This window comes from Eutrigla gurnardus (assembly GCF_963514095.1).
Source record: "Eutrigla gurnardus genome assembly, chromosome: 5".
Taxonomy (NCBI): Eukaryota; Metazoa; Chordata; class Actinopteri; order Perciformes; family Triglidae; genus Eutrigla; species Eutrigla gurnardus.
The window spans coordinates 18412428-18437940 of NC_139919.1; the positions used below are offsets into that span (position 1 = coordinate 18412428).

Consider the following 25513-nt stretch of genomic DNA (forward strand, 5'->3'; position numbering starts at 1 on the left):
GTAGCAGCCTTACATGCTTGTCAGCACCCATCTCTCCAGTGACAGGCGAGTCCCAGCTATAGCTTGGAAACGTCCTCATTCAAAACCTGACAAGACTGCACTTATGCAGCTCTTGCATCGCCAAGCAGACCAGCAGCCGATCTATCGATATCAACTCTGCCCCCGTCTATATGTTGCTGAAGTGAGTTTTATTCCATGTAACTATGGTTTGGTGAACCTGTTGCTAGGGATCGGAGGACTATTGTTAAAAATGACATGACAAAAAGATGTGCTGCTTTTCACCCACAAATAGACCAAAATATTGTCTTTAAGGCTGTAGCGTGCTCTTTGAGAGTGAAGCTACTGGTATCATATGAAACTAGATAAACGGAGGAATTGATTGGTGCCAACTGTGTCATGCTGACTTGCCGGGAAGGGGGGCTGTATAACACTTCAAAGTTAGGCTGAATTATGGCAATTACCTCAAGATATGTGGATGGAAATGGGTTCTATGGGTCCCCACGAGTCTCCTTTTAACAGACATGTCCATGCAAATCCTATGCAGTTTGGGCATGTCTATAAAAGGCAGTGGCGGCTTTTGCATGCTGTATGTATGTTTTATTTCCACACAGTCTTGGAATTGCATAGAATTGCATCTCAAATTACTCTTCAAGCATCTCCCCCTAAAAATGACCAAAATTGTTTATGTTGGTCCACAAGGGTCTGCCTTTAAAGAAAAAAAAAAAACGTATTTCAATTTTTTAAAGCTGAACACAAAAAATCAGCATCTGTAGAAGAAATGTTTGTCGATGTGATAATAATACCAACAACTGCTTCTCCTGCATACAAATGCTGTGCACAACGAATTGCTGGTGTATAATGGAGTTACTGCATAATTGATTTTCTTTATGCATTTCCTGTATTTTCTTGTTGCTGCAGATTTATTCCGTCAGGTGGCTGGTCCTGGAGGTTTGACGGACCAGCGTCACCTCAGCCTGCTTCTCCATGAAGCCATCCAGATCCCCCGACAGCTGGGTGAAGTCGCTGCTTTCGGGGGCAGCAACGTGGAGCCCAGCGTCCGCAGCTGCTTCCGCGTGGTGAGGACAGAGTCGCTGCGTGTTGCAGATTAAACCCCATTTGATCAGATAAACACTATTATGGTGTTGATATCGAACACATTGATAGTCCAGTGTATTCACATGATGATAAACTGAACACCACTGGGGAGTGTTGATGGTGCTAGTTTCAGTGCTCAAACCATGGCTTCGATTGCCACAAGAAATTTGAACAGTCAAATCCCACATATTTCATGTTATTACAGTATAATGATGTATCTCAAATCCGCTCATCTATTGATTGCTGTGTATGAAAATAATGAGATCTCTGGGAAATCAGAGTAGAACTTGCCCGGGCCAAGACAGAGTAACAGAAATACAGAAACAGAATTTTAAAGGCAGAAACATAAACAATGAATGGCACGATCAAACATTTGCCTTTTGATGATTTCCTTCAAAAAAATATGATGTCAACTATGTAAAGCCCATTGTGATTTATTGACATCAGCAGAGTCCGACTTTCCTCTCAGAGAAAACAGAGACGTTATAATTATTTAACCTAAAGGAGCCCAGACTCCACAACGCAGTCAGACTTATTACTTCTCATTAATATTGCATTGCGATGCTTTTAAGGCATATGAAATACAGCCAGCGGAAGATAATGCACGATGTTTCAACCCATACATGGACTGTAAGTGAAATCAAGTCATTTAAATGAGAACATTGCTTATAGAATTGGATCTGTTGGAATATTGATGTGATGAAGCGAGTTCAGAGAGTCCAGTAGCAGACAGAGCATTAGCTAACGAGGAGACATGCTCAAAGCATGAATGAATTTGTCTCTTCCTCCTTATGAATGCACGTAAGGTGCCGGTCATCGGAACTCTACCTTCTGACATTCAATTTGGGAGTTGTTAGGAGTCGGCCACAGCTCTTTTTTAGAAGGTGGCCTGTGCAAAGCCTTTTAATTCCCTCATTATTGAGGTCGGCCCCTCTTTCTATTTAATTACCTTATTCAGGTTCAGGCATGCTGTGTCATCTACAGCTGATTAGAATCAATTATTTTCTCTGTGTCGGGGTGTTTTAGTTAAAGACGACATATCCACGTAAGGCCAGTCATCAGCGGTTGACCTGTTGCAAATGAGTGAGTCTCACCTTTTAATAGTATTTTAGACTCTTCTTCTTTGGTGACAAATTCAACATGAAGAAGAACTCAACCTTGAGTAAATATTTTTATAATTTCTGATAAGCATTGATTCACAAACACGCACCGTTTGGTGGATATACGGTGCAGAAATCACAGAGTTTTCATGGAAAACGGAATATTTATCACACATGCGATGACGTTTAAAGCAGCCCATCTGTTCCCCGTGCTGCTTTGAGACGCGGCTGTGTGCTCAGCATAGTCAGAGCCAGTTCCAGGTGTTTGGTATGCGAGGAGGTTCTATTTGACCTCCCACATGATGCTGGCTACTTTACCACCACAGAGCAGCTCCTTCATCCCCGGAAAGCTCTATGCCTCTGTACACCGCACAGTCGGTGTGACCAGTGCACATGCACACACACACACACGCACACACACACACACATTTATTATGCACTCTGCTTGAGCAGCGGAGGAAGCCCCAGGGAAATCAACCTCTTAATGCATCTCTGATGCAGACTTAATGAGAATTTAGCACATCACGGATTTTCAGTGCCTGGCGAGTCATTCTTTTATTAGGTTGACTTCCTTTTTTTATCCCACTTTTTATTTGGAATTCTCAACGAGGCGTCTGCAGGAAACACGGACTGCATATACATAGCATACATAGCGTACACACAGCATAGACACAGAAGTGATGCCTGCTATGTTTTAGCTTTATAATTGTTCAAACATTTCCATAAAAGCACATCTTCTTCCCCCGTCTCCCTCCTCTTATGTTTTGTATTCTCTTTGATTCCCTAGTTTACTGGTGGACAACCTTTGGAGAGGAAGCACACCTTCTCCTGTCATTACTTTGTGTACCTGCCCTGCTGCGGATCTATATTTGGATTGTTTACAGTCTCCTGCACTTCTTTCCTCCCGCCCACCTTCCTTTTCCCAGGCCCCAGGGAAACCTGCCATTGAGGTGTCTCATTTCCTGGAGTGGATGAGCCTGGAGCCCCAGTCGATGGTTTGGCTGCCTGTCCTCCATCGTGTGGCTGCCGCAGAGTCGACCAAGCACCAGGCCAAATGCTACGTCTGCAAACAGTGTCCCATCAAGGGCTTCAGGTAACACAACACAACACAGTGATCACAGTGGACTTTTGCAACATCACATAACATTTACTACACGTAAATGTGTAGTGAAGTAGTTGTGTGATGAGTAATATAATGCAAAAATGCATTGGTATGGTGGTTACTGTTCCTTTGTAACAATTAGAAGATAAGGAATTGAATTGAATATTGCTTGTAGGAACATTTTGACAGTCAAAAGTAGAAGCAAAGAAAATCATTTCTAAAGTGGCAGCTGGAGTTTTCATTATGTATAAGAACCATTGCTCACTGGATAAAGGCGTGTTGGAGACGCTGGAACTTAGATCTGATGTATAATAAGAGGAGCAGCCGCACAATCCAATCTGTGCAATAATAAGTATTTATTGAGGCAGGCTTCAAGCATCATGCTTGAGGGTCCCTGACACAAAACATGCCTCAAAAATGTAGCTGGTACAGACTTGAGTGTGCTAAATCCTATTCCTGTTATTATGCAATATCCTTCATTTCCATGATATCTAGCATAGAGAATAATTTGTCTACTCTACGTGGATTGTATTAAAATATTAATCTCGCCTTGCTTAATCCATCATTTACATTATGAGAAAGTATCTAGCTAAAAGTAATCACAATACATAATTTATTGCATAAGAGACATTAACTTTACAGGTGACGGAAATGGTTTACATACCCGTCTGGAGCAGAAGGATGTGTGAACAGTATATAAATAAACATGCAGCAGCTTTATCTTTAAACACACACACACACACACACACACACACACACACACACACCGTCCTTCCTTCTCTACCCAGTTCTCTTGCATCAGCTCAGCCTCTCTGTTATATTGATCTTGACAGGTATCGCAGTCTGAAGCAGTTCAATGTGGACATCTGCCAGACATGTTTTCTAACCGGCCGCACTACCAAGGGAAAGAAGCTGCACTACCCCATCATGGAGTACTACACACCAGTAAGTCAAACATTATCCAGTGCTATAGTGGAATACAAATTCAAGGATCCGTGGAGGAATAAAACTCAGCAGTGCTCCAAAGGATATACTCCTGATCTTTAAGTGTGTGGCTGTTAGGTCCTCTTACATGGCAGATCCATAGTATGCAGGGAGTACCACTCAACAGTAACATCCTTTTTGGCTCACATAGTGCACACGTATAGGCCTATTTGGAGCTCGCGGTGTGCACTAAACCCCAATAAAACATTTACATTTACATTTAGGTCATTTAAACCAGAGTCTTAAGCGATTGCATGCAGAGTCTCTGAAGTCCAGTTAATTTCAAAGGAGTAGCCATGGCTGGAGTGCGGGAGTGGACTGAGATGGTGCCAGATTTAATCTCTAATCAATGCTGAGCTGTAAAATGTGGCAAAAGGCCATCTGTACAATGATTTTCGTTTTCACTGGACAATATTTTATATTACCTACAGTTTTTCACAACGGTGAAGCAGGCAGGCCTATAGATTTCTACTATGATAGAGCGATAGAGCAGGAAACGAGAGAGAGAGAGCTGTAGAAACTGAATGAAAAAGCAGATTGAGGAAGAAATTAGTCCTCCAGAGTCCAAATGGGACAAACCAGTCCAGATGAGGTCATTTTGTAGAACAACAGCGGTGTAATTGTTCTCCAACCTTTCCACCACCTTCCACCCCTCCTCCACCCCACCGACCCCTCCACTCCTAAATCACAACTCCAGACAACCTCTGGAGAGAAGATGAGGGACTTTGCCAAGACCCTGAAGAATAAGTTCAGGTCAAAGCAGTACTTCACCAAGCACCCGCAGAGAGGCTACCTGCCAGTGCAATCTGTCCTGGAAGCCGAGAGCTCGGAGACGTGAGTCCCACACATAAACGCTCCCACAAACACAGGCATCTCTCTTTTCTATCGTCCATCTATCCGTCACCCGTTCAGAGTTAAAGGGTTAAAGGGACGTCTCTGTGTTCAAAATTAACATAATGTTAATCCTGTGAAAAAAAATCTCAAAAGAGGACTTGGTTGAACTACACAAAGAATAGTGATGAAGGGGTTTCTGACCTCAAGCAGGACAACTGAGGCAGGATCGGAATGAGGAAATGTGGAGCGTGCAGTTATAGTACGATCTCTTATAAAGAGTGTCACTTAGCGTTACAACATGAACATGAGTTTCATCATAAAAACGTCTTAGGAACCATCAAAGTAAATACGATGCATTAATTTCTTTATTTAGTCATTGGTTCAGTTTTATTTTGTGTTTTCATCCACAAGCTTTATCCTCCAGATTCAGCTTGTCCTCATTGTTAAGACTCTTTGTGTGACAAGCGTCTTATATTTTGCTTTACTGAAAAGCTCTTCCTGTAACTGTATGCTAGATCTCCTCGCTCCAGATCCTGAACCAACCAGCTCCTAGAGATGCACGCTGTAATAAAGATCAAAGTTTAAGATCATGATGATTTGTGTGTTATGCTCATGTAACATGTACTCTAAAATTGTATTTATGTTCACAAATTAAACTTTTTCTGACTTATAGCGATACGTTTGAATCGACCACCACATTCACACTTGGTGAAAGTTTGTTGTGGTATTAACCTTTGACCTTCTGTTGTTCCCAGGCCGTGCACCTCACCCAAGCTCCCCCATGCAGACACACACAGCAGGATTGAACACTATGCCAGCAGGTACGTGGCCCCGCTGTGCCGAGCTCCACGTCTACCCCCCTCCCGTCTTCTCCGCTCCCTCACCTCACCTTTTAGTCTTCACCACACACTGATTGAAGTATTGATTTGGCCGTGCTGTGCACTGTACTCCAGCCAGGGTAGAAACTGTAGCCTCGCAGGCCAGCAGCTTCCTTCCCTCATAATCTCCACAAGAACACATGCTGGCTGGCACACGTACGCAGAGCAGTACGTACGTGTGTGTGTGTGTGTGTGTGTGTGTGTGTGTGTGTGTGTGTGTGTGTGTGTGTGTGTGTGTGTGTGTGTGTGTGTGTGTGTGTGTGTGTGTGTGTGTGTGTGTGTGTGTGTGTGTGTGTGTGTGTGTGTGTGTGTGTGTGTGTGTGTGTGTGGAGGTCAGCGGCGTTCAGCGTGCCTAGCGGCTTGTCACTTTCTAGGGCGGTGAGCCCATTGGTCACCTGGGAGCTGTTGGTGTGGATTAGTGTCTGTCTGACAGGTTATAAACAGGGGCAAAGCGCTGGACTCTCCCACCGCGCTGCAGAGTTGGACACACATTCCCGCTGTGCCTGCAGTGCGCGCACGCCGTTGTGTATTACTTCCCCGAGGCTCTTACACACAACTGCTTTAGACCCCTGCCAACACAGAGGGAACACACTCCAACAAGAGAGAGCAGGCACGATTGTCCTCTTTACCTCTGTTATCTCTCCCCCTCTCCTCCTTTTTTCCCTTTTTATTCTTATCTTCCATCTTTCTCTTCTATTTTCTCCCACCCACACATTTATTCCTCCGTCGTCGTCGTCTCTCTCCCGCTCTCCCTCTTCTCGAGCCCTTTCTTCTGTTAAATCTTTTGACCTGTACTCACGTGTTGCTAATTACAGACCAATTTGCTTCAAACTGCTGTTACGTCATGTTGGTCACTCAGAAATATCTTAACCAGCAATGAAGCTGTTGCTTTCCATCCAAGTAAAATAAAAGAGCAGAAGTGGAAACATGGTGTGATTTTAGACAAGATGAGGAAAATTGTCTTCCTTGGCCTGCTGAGAAAACTTCAGAAAACTCCGACAGCTAAATAGTTTCCTAGCAACTTTACTGATAACAGGCTTCTCATCTTTCTGCACGTCAGGACGACATCTTTGTTTCTTGACTCTCTTTTTTTTTCTGCATTAAAAATGAATCGGTAAGCTTGTTCATTTCAGATGGGGGTTAATGTTTTCAGATATCGTCCCAAAACACTCCCCATTTATCTTTTATAAGCACTAAATAATCATTAAATGCATAATTTATAGCATGTTATAGTTGTATTTGTTCACAGCTCACAGCTCATATGAAGAGTATGCTGCTGGTGTGGACAGATAGTGAATATAACACCCTTGTATTCTTCTAATATGTCTTTGTAGCACATTTTCAAACTACGCTACAGTAAAAGGCTGGTGATATTCTATATTTTTGTCATGTTTTGTCTGTGCGTGACCAATGCCTAGTTTGCGCCTCAGCCTGAAGCCAATTCCTTACCCCTAAATCTTTATAAATGAGTTGTGAATACACACTTCCATTATATCTTGGGCAGAACAGCTGGGTCTCTCAAACAGAAGTAAATAGTGATTTAGTTTGGAGACTATTTTCAGACACAGATCCGGTGCGCTCGCGAGTGTTTTTGGCAGCAGGATGTGTTGCAATGTCGAAATGATGAAGAAACATGTCAGGCTCATTGATGTGTTTAGAATATTTTATATGGCTCTATGGCACAGAGGTATAAACTGTGTCATAGGAGGAGTTACAGATGAATATATATATACAATTCAATATACAAATAGGGTTTAGCTGTTACATTGAATTGTAAAGCTTTGTTGTGAAGCAACTATTCACAGGGTTAGCAGTTAATCCCTGGTTCCACATGTCAATGCTGCTGCGGATGGATGGATAGGCCAGCGCCTGGCACGGTAGTCTGCTGCCTTTACTGTGTGAGTGAATGGGAGGCTGAATGAGCTTTTATCTAAAATGTGTTTACCGTGTATATTTTGATCTGATTTTACATGTTATGCATTTGGGTTGTCCCTCCTTCCTCCTCATGTCTAATAGGCTACAATGATGAAGTGATGCCATTTTGGGCAGACAGGGATGTTTGATGGAGACGTACAACAACCAGGCGATAAATGTGGTTGTTTTTGTGTCTCCCTTCCATGTGGTTCATTGACCGTTGAGCACTTTGACTCATCGTACCAATGGTTGTAACCAGTGTTGTAGTGGTAGTTGATGAGGTGGGTGTACTGCTAGGTAGATGGGTAGGTTACAGAGGAGGAAGTGACTCTCCTATATATTCCAATGGCTTTCTGGCCACTGTAAACCGCCAGAAAAACAGGTGGGTATACCCTGTATACCTGCGTATACCCTCCACTACACCACTGGTTATAACGGCTGAAAATGAATGTGTGTCGGCATGAGCACCATTACAATAAGAGGAGACTCTCTGTCTCTAATTTCTCATTTCAATTAATTCCCCGTATTAATCGCAACCCTCTGCTCGCTTTGAACACTAATGGAAAGACGTTATCAAAATACTGGATGTAATAACTGTCAGGTCAGTCTTTGAAATTCTTCCCCTTGGGATGACATATGAGACGCGTGTGCGTGTGCGTGTGTGTGTGTGTGTGTGTGTGTGTGTGTGTGTGTGTGTGTGTGTGTGTGTGTGTGTGTGTGTGTGTGTGTGTGTGTGTGTGTGTGTGTGTGTGTGTGTGTGTGTGTGTGTGTGTGTGTGTGTGTGTGTGTGCCCTTTCAGCCAATAAGGTATAAACGTGTTAATCCATGGCAAAAACGTAGTCTGGCATCATCTCAAGGGATATAGAATATTTGATATTTGGGGTTATAAAAGCTAGATGTGTTGGCATGTCAAACACTGAGACCGCCCGTGTCTCTTCCACATCTCGCTCTCTGTATCTCCCGCCCCTCCCCCACATCGATGCAGGACTAGAGTTCACTCCTTTCATCAGCGCCGCTTTGACATCTTATAGAGGAACATAATCAAAAACCTCTTGGAACTCGGTTAGAATTTTTTCCTCCCTCTTCGCTCTCTCCCCCATTTCTCATTTCCTCTCACATCCATTTACATTCATGTAGGAGGTGAAAGACACAGGTATACACATGATACCCAAACACACCCGTACTACTACTTCCTATTACTTTCTGCTCTTTCCTTTCTCATTTGCTGTCGTCCCTGATCGAGACTCCGGGTTTGTGGAGGCTTACTGATGAACAGGTTGAATTACGAGCGCTCAGGTTCACAGGCTGGGCCTCCGGCAACGTGCCACGGATAAATCCTAAAATTCTCAGTGTCGTGGTGTCATCGGACCCTGGAGAGAAATAGGATGTGATGTGGATGTCCCTGACAGGCTGTACATCACTCACTCCTCCTCCTCCACCTCTTCCTCGTCCCGTCCTTCAGCTGACGACATTCTGCGAAAGTTGATGCAGCATAGAATGCGTTGTGTGTTCTGGGATTGCTGCAGTGTAGCTTTAGGACCGGTGCTTTCATGTAGTGTATGTATGTATGTATGTGTGCATGTTCTATATATGGGCAGTCACAAGGCTCCTCTCACATTTGCATGAGTTGCTTGCTTTTCTGCACTGGTTAATTACCTTACTTGAAGGAGAAACCCGAGCAGATCAAAACCCTTTGATGGTCATACATTGTTGCACATCATTAGCATGTGATATTCACTGTTGCAGTTTGTAATGAATTACCTTTGTGGTGTACCCACTTTCACCCTGCCTGCGTCTTCTTCAGATCACATCTTCCCACATCCCCTTTTAAAGGGTGTCGGAGAACGGGAGGCCTCGCTCATGTGAAAGCTATGCACGTAGGTGGAGGAGGCAAAGGTGATGGTGATAGGGAGCGAAGGTCTTTCAGTCAAGAGGAAGCCAGAGAGAAGAGTTTAAATGCGGCTACGCGGTACATGCTTTTATAGCTCATTAGTGCTGAGTGTCACAAACACACACAAAGAAAACCCTTAAAATAATTGTTTGAAATTTGCAGCTGCACACGCAAATGAGCCAGGTGCCAACAACTGAGTAAGACTCCAAGGCTAACCCTTAAGAACGCACAATGAAACACTTAATATATCCTTGCAGGTTTTTCTACAGTTTGGTCATTGACTTTAATAATATATATTCTGTTGTTGTTTCTATATGAGCTAATATTGATATATATAAATAATAATAATAACACAGCAGGAGTGTACGGCTGCTTTGGTTTCTTTTCCTTTCACATCCTTTTTTTGCACTCAGCTAAACATGTAGCAGATATGTTACACACTTGCCATTACTAGTCTAAATGCTGCATTTATCCAATTTCTCTCATTTGACTTGTAAATAGACTTCAGTTATGTAAAGCCCTTTACAGTTTTCCTCCTGCACGTTCACACACCCACACACCGATGGCAGCGAGCTCAGTTTGGTTCGATATAGGATTTAAGGCATCCTTTGTTCCAGTAGCCTTTGGTCTGCTGAACTCCACGAAGGGGAAATTGTCCTGGAGATTCACTCGTCATGAGCTATAATCTGTTCCTGGCGGGAAGTTCTTTTTAACGAGACCTTGTACTGTCTGATTTTTATTGTTATGTTTTGTTTTTATGTCGACTGCTTGGCTTATCGTGGCTGCCAACCTAATTTTCCCTAGTGGGACAATAAAGCTGAGCTGAACTGAACTGGCAACAGGCATTGGTCTAACTGTTGGGAGCAATCGGGATACTTGGAGATGTGGACGGGAGCAGAACACCAGCCCAAATCTACTTGCTGAGCTCAAGTCACCATCTTATTCACCATTTCTTTATTTTTTGACAGTGATTTTTTTTTTCTTATTTATGCTATCAAACCTCAAACCATATAAACAACATGTATTTTATGTGACCACACTGCACCATTCCTTGTAATGAAACGGTTACAGAGCAGCATGCGACAGTCAGCAGGACTTGATGCAGAACTGGAGGCGCTGTCCTTGGTCCTGAAATGCTACACAGCGGCTTCCTCACACACACAGTCGCTGTCCCTGGTGCTGGATAGTAGCACATTTTTACCCTTTTTATTGGCTGCATGCTGATAGACAGTGCACAGTATTTCATCCCAATTTTATCCTCCCTCCTCGTGGACACTTTTATAGCTTGTACTCTATGGCAAATACAGTTTCTGCCTCTCTGCAGTCTTGTCAGTCAGATGTTTGAGGACAGTTTCAGTCCATAACACCAAGGCCACCGGGTTTTATTCAGACTGCTTAAAGAATTTTTTGTTAACTTGTGTTTGAGGAAGCATTTTTTCCCCCAGGGTGTGATAATATAAATTTTTTAACCTACATTTACTCTGACTCACCCTCTCTCCTGTATTGTTATTTTGTCTGTCTACAGATTGGCAGAAATGGAGAGCCAGAACTGTTCATTCTTCACAGACAGCCTGTCTCCTGATGAAAGTCTGTGAGTATGAAGCCACCCCCATGCTACCTTACCCCCCTTCATCATTCACATGCCTGCTGTGAATACAGGCCGTGGCTGTGGGTAGATACACAACAACCCCGCTGAGGAGGAGAGTTGGTCCAAAGCTGGCTGAGTGGCAGGGTGGTGACGAGGTGACAGCAGTGAGAGGAATGGGCATGTTTGATGTGAATGAGGCAGCCAACAAGAGGAGGACTCCTCGTGTAAAGTGTGGACGGAGTGGTAACGGTTGTATTTGTGTGGCTCCATGTCCTTATTCTGTTGAAATCTGTGTGGGCTACCGACCGTTTCCTCCTTTATTGAGATAGTTTACCTTTTTTTTTAATCACATTTTAAAGTCAAGTGCCCCTGAGAGGAGGCTGATTGAAACCACATTAAAAGCTAGTTTTAGGCTAGTTTTAGCTACTGAAATCAGTGCTACTCAAGCCTGCTTCCAACGTCTTCGCTGCCAAGCGCATGTTTACCGTTGCTTGGATGTACATCCATGCATGTACATAGTATTTGCATCTGCGCGTTTGTGTGCATGGCACTTCACTTCTCCTTTTCTTGGTGTAGCAGCGCTGTTTTTCCGCTCTCGTGCCTTTTGTACCTTGTTGTTCTTAATCTGCGAATCTGTCCTTCTGTCTGTCAGTGCCTCTCTGCTTTTCCTGCTGCACGGCGCCGAACATGCTGCTTAGCTATCTGTGCCTCCAGCTGGTGTTTGGCAGGCATCATACTGTTTTGTGTGTGCAGCCTTCACTCTCTACCTGTGTGCAATGCAATGTTAGTGAGTTCACTTTTTGCTTATTGACAGGTAATGGACATGAAAATAATCTAACCCTTAGATGCATAAATCACTGAACCCTTCAGTCTTGGGTAAAAATTAATCCATATTAGAATAAAAATAATACATAACTATATTTGACACCACTTACAATCAAATGTGAAATTGTCTGTGTCAAATAACATAGTAATTAAATATGGACATTTCCATTGGAAACAACTCTGGGTCATTCTCACCACATAAATATGGATATTTAATTAATATCTAAATATTTTGTCATAAAAGAACAGACCAGGCAGATCATTGTTGACCCACCAAAGCATCAAAGGGTTAAGTGGTTCCTCCTAAATAACAAATCTTATAGTAGTAGAATAGTGCTTCAGCTACGGTGGATTGAACAACCTCTAGATATCACCGCTATGCTTTATTTATACCAATAACTACCTCATGAGATGCACTGTTTGGCAATGCAAAGCAAAGCCTGTACCTTGCTTCAACTTTGGCTCAATAAAATAGTTTTCTTCCAAATATATATTTTTTGTTCCATCATCAATAAAGTGATAGCGGTACGTTGCGACGTAGCTTAAGATCCACCTTTTAATAAACATGAGTGGGTTTTTAATGTCGTGGTGACAGCACATTCAATATTTGGAAGGTAAACCTGGCACCAGGCCTTTGTCACAGCCTGGCGCCCCATTCTGTCCAGACTTGTTTGATAGCGTTTCGCCCCGTAATACCTTTCCTCGCCCTGCTTGCCTTGCTTTGGCCCGTATGCCCTCCCATGCCGTCCTTGGCCCTGCTTTGTGCTGCTGGTTGGCTGTTTGCTGGTGGCTCAGTGTGCTGTCTCCTGTGTGGGGGACTCAGGGATGAAGATCAGTACCTCCTGCGTCACTCCAGCCCAGCCCTGGACCATGACTCGCCCTGCGGACAGCACATGCTGCTGGCCCACCTGGAGCACCAGGACAAGGAGCAGCTCCAATGCACCCTGGCCCGCCTGGAGAACGAGAACAGGTCTGTATCAAGAACAAAACAAACGAAACACGTGTTTTGAGTCTGGAGCTCGGTTGCCATTACTGTTTGCTTTAACACACAATGAATTCATCTGGACTGGATTGCACATTGTACATCCACGGAGTATACCAACTCCATCACATCAGCAAAAGTGGTTATTTTTGTAAGCATTGAGAACTGTGTTGAATGTATTTATAGATTAGAATGAGGTTTAGATTAAGATTTGGCTGAAGGCATGAAACAAAGAACATACACGTTTGGTTTAGGGAGTGATTTTATATCATTAAAGCTCCAGGAGCATTAAAAAAACACTGTTCGGTGCACACCTTCTGTAATTAATGACTTTATAACTTTGTTGACGTTCCAAAGAAGAGACAGGAAGCATCTATTATGGATTGACTGGTGTTATACAAGTATAAAGCATCTGTGCATCACAAGTTCAAATGTTAATGCTTGAATTAGAATGGATTTTGTCCTACTTGTTAAGGGACTCAGGCATTCTCCATGAATGACACAGATTCATTCCCCTTTCTATTTAATTGGTTACCACAGGCAACCTTGATGATTCATATGAATAATTTCCTCTTGTCTTCAATTTGGTTTGTGACCTTTCTACGCAAAAGCGACATCCAGCTACTTCCACACACACACACACACACACACACACACACACATATATACACTTGTGCCTTTTGGGTGTCTGAAACCTTGACCCAGTTCAGCGATGACACTGTGTGCTCTGTTGTGCTGATGTATGAACATAGTGGCTGCTGTGGCTTAGTTTATATCCTCTGCTGTGGTTCTCATGTGGCTCATACCTGAACAATACATCGATACCACCAAACACCTTTAGCCCTGGTCTTTTCCAGGGATCCTGGGGACTCCTGGGTAGATTTACTAAGACTGGTGCAGTTTGCACTGCGTTTGTCGTGGGAGTTTGCACATTCATTTTATGTAGTAGTTATCAAACCTGACGGCCACCAGGCAAACAGCACATACTCCGCCCTCTAGTGTAATTAGCACGCCTCTAAAAGTAGTGGTGTGTGATACTGCAATCGATACGATACCAAGTATACAGGGCTAGTATCACCGATAATTATTAAGGTGGATGCATCATCAAATTGCTAAATCTACGGGCCATGGACCATCAATGTAGGCATGGTTGGTATTCTACAGGGGACCTCCGATGTCCCACCCAGACCTGAGACACCCAAACCCGAGACACCCAGACCTGAGACACCCAGACCCGAGACACCCAGACCTGAGACACCCAGACCCGAGACACGCAGACCTGAGACACCCAGACCTGAGCCACCTAGACCTGAGACACCCAGACCTGAGACACCCAGACCCGAGACACCCAGACCTGAGACACCCAGACCTGAGACACCCAGACCCGAGACACCCAGACCTGAGACACCCAGACCCGAGACACGCAGACCTGAGAAACCCAGACCTGAGCCACCTAGACCTGAGACACCCAGACCCGAGACACCCAGACCCGAGACACGCAGACCCGAGACACAGACCTAAGACACCCGGACCCGAGTCACCCGGACCCGAGTCACCCGGACCCGAGACATCCAGACCCGAGACACCCAGACCCGAGACACAGACCTAAGACATCCAGACCTGAGACACCCAGACCCGAGACACCCAGACCCGAGTCACCCAGACCTGAGACATCCAGACCCGAGACTCCCAGACCTGAGACTCCAGACCTGAGACTCCCAGACCCGAGACTCCCAGACCTGAGACATCCAGACCCGAGACTCCTAGACCAGAGACATCCAGACCTGAGACACCCAGACCTGAGACACCCAGACCCGAGACTCCCAGACCTGAGACATCCAGTCCTGAGACACCTAGACCTGAGACATCCAGTCCTGAGACACGCAGGCCTGAGACATTCAAACCTGAGACACCCAGACCTGAGACATCCAGACCCGAGACTCCCAGACCTGAGACATCCAGTCCTGAGACACGCAGGCCTGAGACATTCAAACCTGAGACACCCAGACCTGAGACATCCACGTCCGCTATACTCGTGTTCTCAGGAGGATAAAAATACCTGAGCAAACAGTCTCAGATAAACCACTAAAAACTAATAAAGAACACAAAAACAGAATTGTTCCAGTCTGCGTTGATTATTTGTTTTCTCCATTTTTAGGTTAAGACCTGCCAAGTGCGCCCTGTTTGTAAATACCGTTCCATGTTTTTATGCGCTTGTTGCGTAAAGTGGGCGCAAATGCATTAGTAAATCTAGCCCTCTAGATTTAACAGCTTAAAAAAAAAAAAAACTTAACATTGTTGTATCAGCTCATGAATGCACTAAAAGCACAACAACTGGATTAAGGAGAAGCTCAGATAACAACACACAGGGAGAGAGACTTTCTTTGCTCAGGTAGACAATAATAAAAATAATATTTATTATTACACAGTGGAATCTGGGGGATCACAAACAATGAGAAAGTAAAGCCATTGTCAACACAATACAAGGTTTAGTCCACTGGACTGTATGTTTGGGCATGATGCAACAGTGATATGTGCAGCTTTTTAGTAATGCCTCACAGCGCAGCACGTTGATGCCTTCAGTGTCACACATGCAGGAGAAGAGAGTCATCTATATCAGCTTACGTTCAACATGAGGATGACTGCTCTCCGTGCGGTACGATAGCAACAATACATCAGCCCATGGGTGGAAGCCGGATAAATACCTTCGGTTGTGTTGATGTGTTGCACCAGCATGTGGGCCTGACTGTCTTCCCTCCATCTCTCCTCCACTGTGGGTCCTCAGGGTGTTGCAGAGCGAGTACAGAAGGCTCAAGTGGAAGCACGAGGAGGCAGCGTCGGTCCCCATGCTGACTGAGGCTGGAGAGGGAGGTCCCGGTTCGCCTACAGAGGGAGAGCAGCAGGACGAGGAGCTCCTGGCCGAGGCGAGGGTCCTCCGGCAGCACAAGACACGCCTGGAGACCCGTATGCAGATCCTGGAGGACCACAACAAACAGCTGGAGTCCCAGCTTCGCAGGCTCAGGGAGCTTCTGCTACAGGTACCCCTCTGAGAGAGTCATTGTGGTCGGGTGTCATGGAGAGAGAGTGCAGCACTATACATATTTTTTTTTACCAAAGTACCGTCCCTTAGAACGGTTTTAAAATACTTGCAGTGAGAATTATTACATCGGATCCAAAAAATGTTTTACTTTCTACTACACATTTATTTTATGGCTATAGTTACGAACTAAAAGTTACTAATTTCTAGATTCACATGTTCATACAAAACATACAGTCAGCCTCCAAATGATCTGTTTTTTACAGGTATGACTGTATAATTTCCTAAAAGTTTCCATGAAGAAACTGAGTAATTACAGGCAAAACGGAGGCAAAGTTCTGAAACTTATTTCAGTAAAATCAGTCGGTTATGTTCAGTTAATTATTAAGTTCCGAAGGGATTCTTAGAAGGAACTGCTCCATTGAAGCCAAATGCTGCCAATACTAACACCATTAATAGTGATCAAACAGCATTCTATTGTTACAGTCCCTCATTCTTTGGTACTTGCTGTTATTTCCCTTTTTTCCAATACATTTTAGCTGAATGTCTCCATTCCCCCGAAGTTGATCGGAAGGTTATTCAGCTCACCTGTGCTGCAGGATGTAGGGACCGGCTCCTAATTAAGAATAGAGAGCAGTTGGTTAATTTCCCCTCTTGGCCAATCAGGGTGTGATGACGCCTTCTTTAGGGCTTAAAGTGTCACTCTGTAACATTTTCATCTATTTTATTGTCTTTTATTTATTATTTAATTGTTTATTTCGGGCATTTCCGTTAAGTCATCATCACACATCTTGCTCACACAGTAAAAAATGAATACACATGGCCGAAAGGGAAAGCGGGAGAAGCTGAGGCTTATCTAGTCCCGCCCCCATTACCCACAGGGGGGAAAAGAAAGAAAAAATAACAAAATTTAAAAAAAAAAAATTTCGCTTGACATAACATTTTCTTTCACTTGTGACATTTGACATACTATGTTACAGCAGTAGGTGGTACAGAGAGCAGAATGTTAATTTGTTATGCTCCCATCCCGTCACAGCACCATGCCTGCTGATTCGTGCCACAGACCCTTATCAACTCACATGCAATAATCTGTACCGGTCAAGTGTTGAATATACATACTTCTTCTTAAAGCCACTCAGTGTTGCTGTTTTTTTGACTTCGTCTTCTAACACATTCCATTGTCTAACACCTGTGACCGATAAGGAAAATGATTTTAACGTAGTTCGTACCTTCCTTTGCCTGAAAATCAAGTCCCCTCTAAGATTGTGTCTCTCTCTGTGTATGAAGAATTTTTGCAGGTTCTGAGGGAGAGTTCTGTTTGATGCTTTGTACAACATTTGTGCTGTGCGATAGTTTATTAAATCATATAGTTTGAGTATTTTCGATTTGATAAATAAGTGATTTGTGTGTGCCCTGTAGTTGGCGTAGTGTAAGATTCTCAAGGCTCTTTTTTGGAGAATTAACAAGGGCTGTGTGGAGCCTTTATATGTGTGTCCCCACACCTCTGCACAGTATTGCAGGTGCGGAGAGACTAGTGCGCAGTATAACAGATGAAGTGCTTTTTGATTTAATATTTTTTGTACTTTCCAAAGTATGGACACACTCCTGGCCAACTTCCTTTTTAATTGTGCTATGTGTGGCTTCCAACTTAACATGTCATCGATAGTCACTCCCAGAACCTTATTCTCACGGACCCTCTCAATATTAACTCTGTTTACTTGAATGTTGGGACTGTTGTTGCAGCCTCTTTTACCATATAGCATGTATTTCGTTTTTCCAAGATTCAATGATAATTTATTTATGTTAAACCACACTTGAAGTTTGGCCATTTCCTGATTTACTGTTTCCACAAGTTGGTTTAAGTCACTCCCCGAGCAGAAAATATTTGTGTCATCCGCGAATACTAATAATTTCAGAGTATCTGACACTTTACATGTATCATTTATGTATAATATAAACAGCTTTGGACCCAAAACTGACCCTTGTGGGACCCCACAGACTATGTCCAAGCTAGTCGATGTGTTATCACCTATTTTAACATGGGATCTCTTGTGTAGATAGCTCTTGATCCACTGCAGTGCTACACCTCTAAGGCCATATCTCTCCAGTTTAGCTATTAAAATATCATGATTAACAGTGTCAAATGCTTTTTTCAGGTCTATGAAAATTCCTGTGGAATATTGTTTTTGGTCAATAGCGTCGGTAATGATTTCCACAGACTCAGCTAAAGCTTGAGCAGTCGAATGGTTCCTTCTGAAGCCGTATTGGCTGTCATATAACAGTTTATGTTTGTTGATGAAGTTGTCGAGCCTATTGTTGAATAGCTTCTCTAGGATTTTTGACAGTTGTGGCAGTATTGAAATTGGTCTGTAATTGGTAAACTCGTGTGTGTCACCATTCTTAAACAGTGGCACAACCTTGGCAACTTTCATTTTGGTAGGAAACGTCCCGTTTTGAAATGACAGATTGAAAATGTAGGTCAGGGGTGAAATGATTCCATCTACTACTTCCTTGATTAATCTCATGTCCAGGTCGTCAGCATCAGTAGAAGTTTTGGCTACGCATTTGTTGACCAGGTGTCTAATCTCTGTGTCCTTCACTGGTGTGAGAAACATTGAGCTGGGATTTCTGTCTCCATCCTTATCAAAATGACTCCAGGGCAGGGGTGAGTCAGGGATGTTATTCGCTAACTCTGGCCCGATGTTTACAAAGAATTGGTTGAAACTATTTGTTATGACCTCCGGGTTATCCTCCTGCGTGTAATTATTCTTGAAGTAGGGAGGGTAGTTTGGTTTTTTACTTTTAAATTACTACCTATCAAAGAGTGAGTTAAAACAATGGTGATTGATCATGTGACCCACTAATGAAAGTGCTTGTACTTGCTGCTTTGCCCAGAAACAGGATCTCCGTGACTGTGGCGGCATTCAAATCTTTAATGGAGGTGGGGAATTGCAAACCCAAGGATTGTGTTCCACCTTTAACTTAATGCAGCCTCGTTTTAGCATATTGATGCAGAAACTCTGGTTTTCAGGCCCTTGTGAGACTTTTGCTGTTTTGACTTTTCCGATAGCGGTTGATTTTGAGCATTAGTAGTAGCAGAAGTGAATATTAAAGAGCCCATTTCCACTGGGTAACCTGCATCAGGGCAGAGCTTAATGATATTTGTGCATATTTTGTGCTCGCCTAACGATAACACTACCCGCCTACAGACTATTATTTAGTTTTATTTTATTTTCACTGAGACACCCTTTGTGCACATTTCCTCATTATCAAAGAGGAATTTGTTTATTATTGACAAGGTCTTTTTTTTATTATTCTTGAAATAGATTTTTTCATCATAATTAAGGAGGCATATTTTTCATTGTGTAAGCACTTCTGAGATCTGTTTCTCCAAGTAAATATTTGTGTATTATGTGATTAGGAGCTGGTTAGAGTAACTCAAAGGTAATAAGGTTATTTTTTAAGTACTATTCCATCTTCCCAGGAACCAAGAGAACTGGCTGCTTTATCTGCAGTTTGCAGAAGGCCGTTTTTGTGTTCTGTTTTTTCCCCCAAACATGTGCTTGTCTCTCGTTTCTCCCAGCAAGCCTTATCTAATAATGTTTAAAAAAAGAGGCCATAATCTGATCTTTATAAATGAGTAAAAATATAATTTATTCCAAACTCTGCTGCCAGATTTTTAACACACCATTTCACCCCAATCCTTGCTGCCCTTGATTTTGTAATTTTACTGCCCATTCTGAAAGCCTAACATGGTCAGGCCACTGCCTATATCTGTGATCTGCTAATTCCCTTTGAGCCTGATCTCTGTGTGAGATATTCTGGTAGGACCATCGTAATGGTGACTAACCAGATTCCGACTACCGGTGAGTGGGTGCTGTCCAAGCCCCTCAGCTGTGGACGTCTATGTCCGGTAAAATGAAGGTCAGATGTTGGATGCCTATAGTTACTGATGTGTCCAACGTCAACAGCATCGGCTCTGTTCGGGGCTCTGGTAAACCGAATCAGCTATATTTCTCACATGTCACTGAACTCAAGATTGATGGTTTTCAAAGTGTGTTTGCATTACAGTGCATACATCCAGTTGTACAGAGCTTCACATGCATTCTTATGAATATAAAAGTTATATTATAATAATATATAAAAAGGCAACGAAAAAATATCCATGCAGCAATAAAAATTGAACTTTTGATGATATACTACGGCGAGATGGAAATACCAGAAGTGAGAATACAAACTGCACAGTATGGAAAGAGTTAAGAAAGAGGATAAGCCTTAAGACACCCGGAGAGTAATATAAAAGGATTTACTGCATTCTAAAGGAAAGGTGTGAGAAAGAGATGGATAGGCGGGTTGGAGCTGACACACAGTTACTCGGTTACTATAAGAAAGTGTAAATTGTTAGCCAAGGGACTTCAGAATGTAAATTGCACATGCAGGTCACTGAATAAAGAGACAGCAAAAGGAATGAGTGACAAGGGAGAAAGAAGCTGAAGTTAAAGACTTTGAATTTCAGAGCAAAGAGAAAAATCTATTCAGTTCTTTTTCTCCCCGGACAATATCACAGTTTCATTTCCTCAAACAATTAAATGAGTAAATTCTGCCTTTTCATTGTATGAAGTTTATGTATGATTTGCTTCTAATCTAGACACTCCAATTTCCTCCTGAAGTTATTCACCTCCCGAGTATTGCTGCAGTGTTGCTTAAACAATACAATAGATGGAGGGTTGCTTATATGTGATATTTGGGAATGCAACACAGTTACATTATACCAATTTGATTGTGATTTGAGACTTTACCCCGCCTCCGTCTGCAATGCTGCTGTATGCACTGCAATTCACTATGTTTGTATCTGTCTCTCAAAGCACAAATCACAGTAACTTGATGTTTTTGTGTAACAGCTGTCAGGCAAAATTGCCTCTTTTTAAAAATAATTCTTCTCCGAGTTGCCACTAACCATCACATTCATTACTGTGTGAAAGACGACATGTCCCTGCAGCCTAAAACAAGATGAATATGGACTACTATATGGATTGAATTTTCAGCAGTGTTTCCTCCAAACAGCCCAAAGAGGACTCTGAGGCCAACGGGTCAGAGCCCTCCACCCTGTCTTCCCCCGTGTCTGGGGGGGGTCGCCACGGGGAGCCGGCCAGCCGAGAGACCACTGACACTGAAGCAGCAGGTCAGCGCCATGCTTGACACATTGAATGTGAAACCGTGCATCCTCCCCTCCCCATAGAGGTGTAACGTTGGCTGTGTGTGCGTTTGTGTCAGGAGATGATATGGAGCACGAACAGGATACGGTGCTGCAGCTCCAGGAAGTCATCGAGCAGCTGAGAAACGTCTTCCCTTCGGAACCGGGTGAGTTCAGCTGCAGCCGACGCCGACCGTAAGAAGGGGCGCAGCCAAATCTTCAGAGACAGACTCGGCGCTCCTCCATCACCCGCGGGAGGGTGAGAGATGGAGAGGAGAGCAAATATGATCTGCTGTGGGTCGATAGACAAGAGAGGGGGGGAGGGGGGGATTAAATGGCAGGGAGGAGGAGTAAGATAAAGAGAGGCAGAGACAGTAGCGCGGAGTGAGAACGAGAGCGTCACTGTCACACACTTTGCAAACGAGAGCGTCACATTTAAAATGCAATTTGCCGGCCAGTCCAAAGCCTGTGAGTTGAACAAAGAAAGGGATTATCATAATTATAGCCTCTTCAGTTATAACCAAGAACATCTCAGCCTTGTGCATGCGTTCTTAAAATTGTAAAAAGCTTTTTTCTCTCCCCTCCTCTTCTTCTATTTCCTAATTTCAGGCACCACCTCACACATCTAACCCCCGAGTGGGCCCCGGAGGAGCAGAGTGAAAGCCTGAAAGACGCCTGATGGCAGAGGGAGGAGCTCCGTACGGCTGAGGTCAGGCCACAGCACACCAGGCCGTGTAACCGCTGCAGCAGCTATGATACCCAGAGCTAACCCTCCACTGGAATCCGTGCACTAAAAAGCCTTTTTCATGCAAACTGCTAAAGGCTCATGCTGGTGTCCGTTTGGCAAAGGCTGTGCTTTGTCACCTCAGTGACACTTCAGCCTGACGCCATGTTCATGGGCCAAAGGAAACTAACGCTAGCAGCAGGTCAGGGAGAGACGAAAGAAACGTGCCCAGCCAAGACACTGTGCTAACCAGTATCTGTGTAGTTGTTAGGAAGTGTGAAGCTTTATATGTCCACAGCACAAATTGGACCTTTCCTGAGGAGAACTTCAAAAAAACGGAAAAAAGGAAGAAGAAGAATATCCCCTTGTTTTGTCAGAATGCGTGTATCTTCAATGGGTTTTTTTTCTCTCCTTGAATGTGTTATCATGGTTGTTATTTATTGATTTTATTTTTTTAAGGGAGGTGGCACGTTAAAGCTTGCTAGAGTAAACTAGATCAGGGCTGGGCAGACGGCATTTCATGTGACTGCCTGGTACAGACTGTCAGGGAGTTGACAGCACCCACAACGAGCTTATTTACTCTGTGAGAAAGACACATCATCAGTTAAATCCATGATTTATTTAAGACAGCCAAAGTGCCCGCTAGCGCAGCGCCTCTGTATGCACACACTGTGTTCCTCTAATCCTCTCAAACTGCTTGTCGCTCTTATCGCTCGCCTCTCTAAAGTGAGCCCTTTACGCTCCTACAGAACCACTTGCACTCACCGAACATGCACACAAACACACACACACACGTATGCTGCTACATCCACTCTGCCTATTTACAACCCTTTTCCTCCTTTTGCACAAATGGCTCGCCGCATGATCAATATCGTGTGCCATACTGCGTCACTGAAAAAAAATCTTCCATTACAATTTGAAGATCCATTTCATCTCTTTGGCTCGCAGGATTTAGACACGCTCTCAGTTTTTTGAGCCAATTTGTGTTGTGGCTGGAAACCGGGTTTTGCTGAGGAAATGTCTGCCGATAAATATCAGCATGCGGGCGTCCACTCGGGGATCTTCTCCTGCTGTGTGCGGAGAAAGAAAGAGGGAAGCAGCTCCGGGCGACAGTGCTGCAAGGCTCGATATCTCTTTCTCTCCATGCAAGGCCAATTCCAGACACTACAGGGGGGGAACACGGCACACCACCATAATGCGGTCCTGTACTGACATTATCCGTCATAATCCCTCATCTCCATGTAGATATGAATAGAACACCAGCTATTGATTCTACATGCCTCATTTTTCCTCGCTAATGTGTAGTTTTAGATGCACAAAAAGATGAATGGTTGAAATGGCTTTGCCCTGGTTGGACTATGGTCATAGGGTGCGTTCTGTTCTAAACTCTCATTGCACAGTCATTGAATGCCTTAAAACCAAACTGAATCCATATAAAAACAAAAAAGAGTTTGTCTTTCTGGACTTGTTTTTCATTGTGTTTCTACATTCAGGGAAGGAGGTTGCATCAGGCGTGTGCTTTTATGTGACGCTGTCTGTCAGTCTCTGGTCAAGCTTGTTGTTCATTTGGGCTAACACCGCATCCATACGCTGCAACCATTTAAATAGGGCTTTTATGGGCGAACCTGTGATGATGGGGGCGCTTAGAGGGACTAAAGATCTGAGAAACGAGAGAGGAAAGGTGCGAAAGAAAAAAAACAATCCATTTATTGCTGGAGGGCTGGTGGGAGAGATCCACTTTGATGTTCCTGCCACAGCGAAACCTCCAGAAGCAAGATGCCTGAAAACACGTAAGCTGTGGCTCTCGTATGTTTCTCGGCTAATCACACCGCCTCGCTGAAAAACAGAGACGCGCACCGTTAGGAACTCATCTTGAACCTTAAAACCGCACTCTGACCTCACACCCGAGTTTGAACCCTGTGTGCCGTATTCATTATGGTCTCCCCCCTCCAGGCACACGGCGCTCGCATTTCAGACACCCAACCTCCCCAGCACTTGCTGCCTGTTAGTTTTGATACTGTTGCTAGGGAACTGTCCCCCCGAGGATGTTTCCGCGGGTTCGTGAGTTGGAAAGGTGATGCGCTTTTCATTATACGAATGCTAATAGCCTTAAAGGAGCAATATAACACATTCAGAGCATCGATATAACGCCAAACGTCTACCCGAGTTGCTCTCCCTTCTCCTTGCTGTGTTCACGTAGCCGGGATGGACACGCATGCTTTTAACGCATGTCCGTGAATGTGTGTGAGCCCCACTAGCTCACGGCCACCGCTCTGCACTGCTTCTACATGGCGGTTACAGCTGATGACACCAACGTCTGCATTGCCGCATGAGTGTAGCACCCCCCCCCCCCCCCCTTCACTTCCCCCTCAGGTAACCGCCGTCAGCGCTGTCTTCTCCCTTGTTGTCATCCTAAAATGTTGCACCGCTGCCAACTAGCAATACTGCTTTTAAGCTACAATCTCCAATTACCAAATAAAATAAATGAATGACCCCTTCACCCCACTCCCCCACTCTAGTATCACTTTTTTTATTTTCCAGGTGTTCGTGCTATTGCACAACTCCTCCAGACTCTCCCACAATACCCTCCTTTCTGCATCTATCATCATTTTTGCTTTTCTCCAATTTCCCTTTCTGTTCAAGTAGCACATTTAATTCTCATTGCTGGAAAAAAGCCCACAACTTCACCTGTTCCTTACAAAAGCAAACTTCATGAAGCTTCCTGACTTCTCCGTAGCTTCCTGTGTCACACCATACCCCCTTAAGCAAGCCTATCAGAATAGATTTAGTCTCAAACTTTTCTTTATTTACTGTATTTTGCCAGATCTCTTCATTCTAAAGCTGTCTGTCACCCCATTTACACTCTTTAAATCTCCTTGCATCCACACTGTGTGAGACTGCATTCACTACGCCTTTTATTGGAACTTCCATGATAAGTGAAAAACGTACATACAAAAATATGGTGACATCAAGTAACATCTAAGGAGTCATCCAATTGCTAAATTGTCGAAGTATTGATTTTATATTGGGAGGAAATTGTGATTAATCACATGTCCACTGAAGTGTACATCATGCATCATGAGCTATATTTCAAGTACAATTCATAGGCTACAATTAGTCTATTACTGCTGCTGTTCTTGAAAAAACTTAAGTCCCAGTAATTTGTTTTCCCTGTAAATCAACTTGTTTATGTTTTTAGAATGTGATTTGAAGTTTTTGTAAATCTTTACATTTTGTAGAGCTCAGGAGCAGAGCGTAATAGACAGGCCTACAGGATAGTAGAGGAAATACCACAGTCAAGTGAGGATGATGATGATGCTAGTAGCAGTGAGGAGGAAGGGCTGCCAGAACAGGAAGGGTTATCA

The 25513-nt window shown here is 43.7% G+C and overlaps 1 protein-coding gene across 1 annotated transcript in view; it reads left to right on the forward strand.

Annotated features, from left to right (window-relative positions):
* The window catches only part of drp2 (dystrophin related protein 2), an 88176-nt gene extending 64517 nt beyond the window's left edge, over positions 1-23659 (forward strand). Inside the window, exons 14-24 of the mRNA XM_084009506.1 lie at positions 919-1076; positions 3122-3288; positions 4131-4242; positions 4979-5115; positions 5871-5936; positions 11324-11389; positions 13035-13181; positions 15979-16231; positions 21295-21412; positions 21505-21591; positions 22034-23659. Coding sequence (XP_083865632.1) covers positions 919-1076; positions 3122-3288; positions 4131-4242; positions 4979-5115; positions 5871-5936; positions 11324-11389; positions 13035-13181; positions 15979-16231; positions 21295-21412; positions 21505-21591; positions 22034-22053 — 1331 coding nt within the window. The 3' untranslated portion in view covers positions 22054-23659. The remainder of the gene's footprint in view (positions 1-918; positions 1077-3121; positions 3289-4130; positions 4243-4978; positions 5116-5870; positions 5937-11323; positions 11390-13034; positions 13182-15978; positions 16232-21294; positions 21413-21504; positions 21592-22033) is intronic.
* The last annotated feature ends 1854 nt before the right edge of the window (positions 23660-25513 follow it).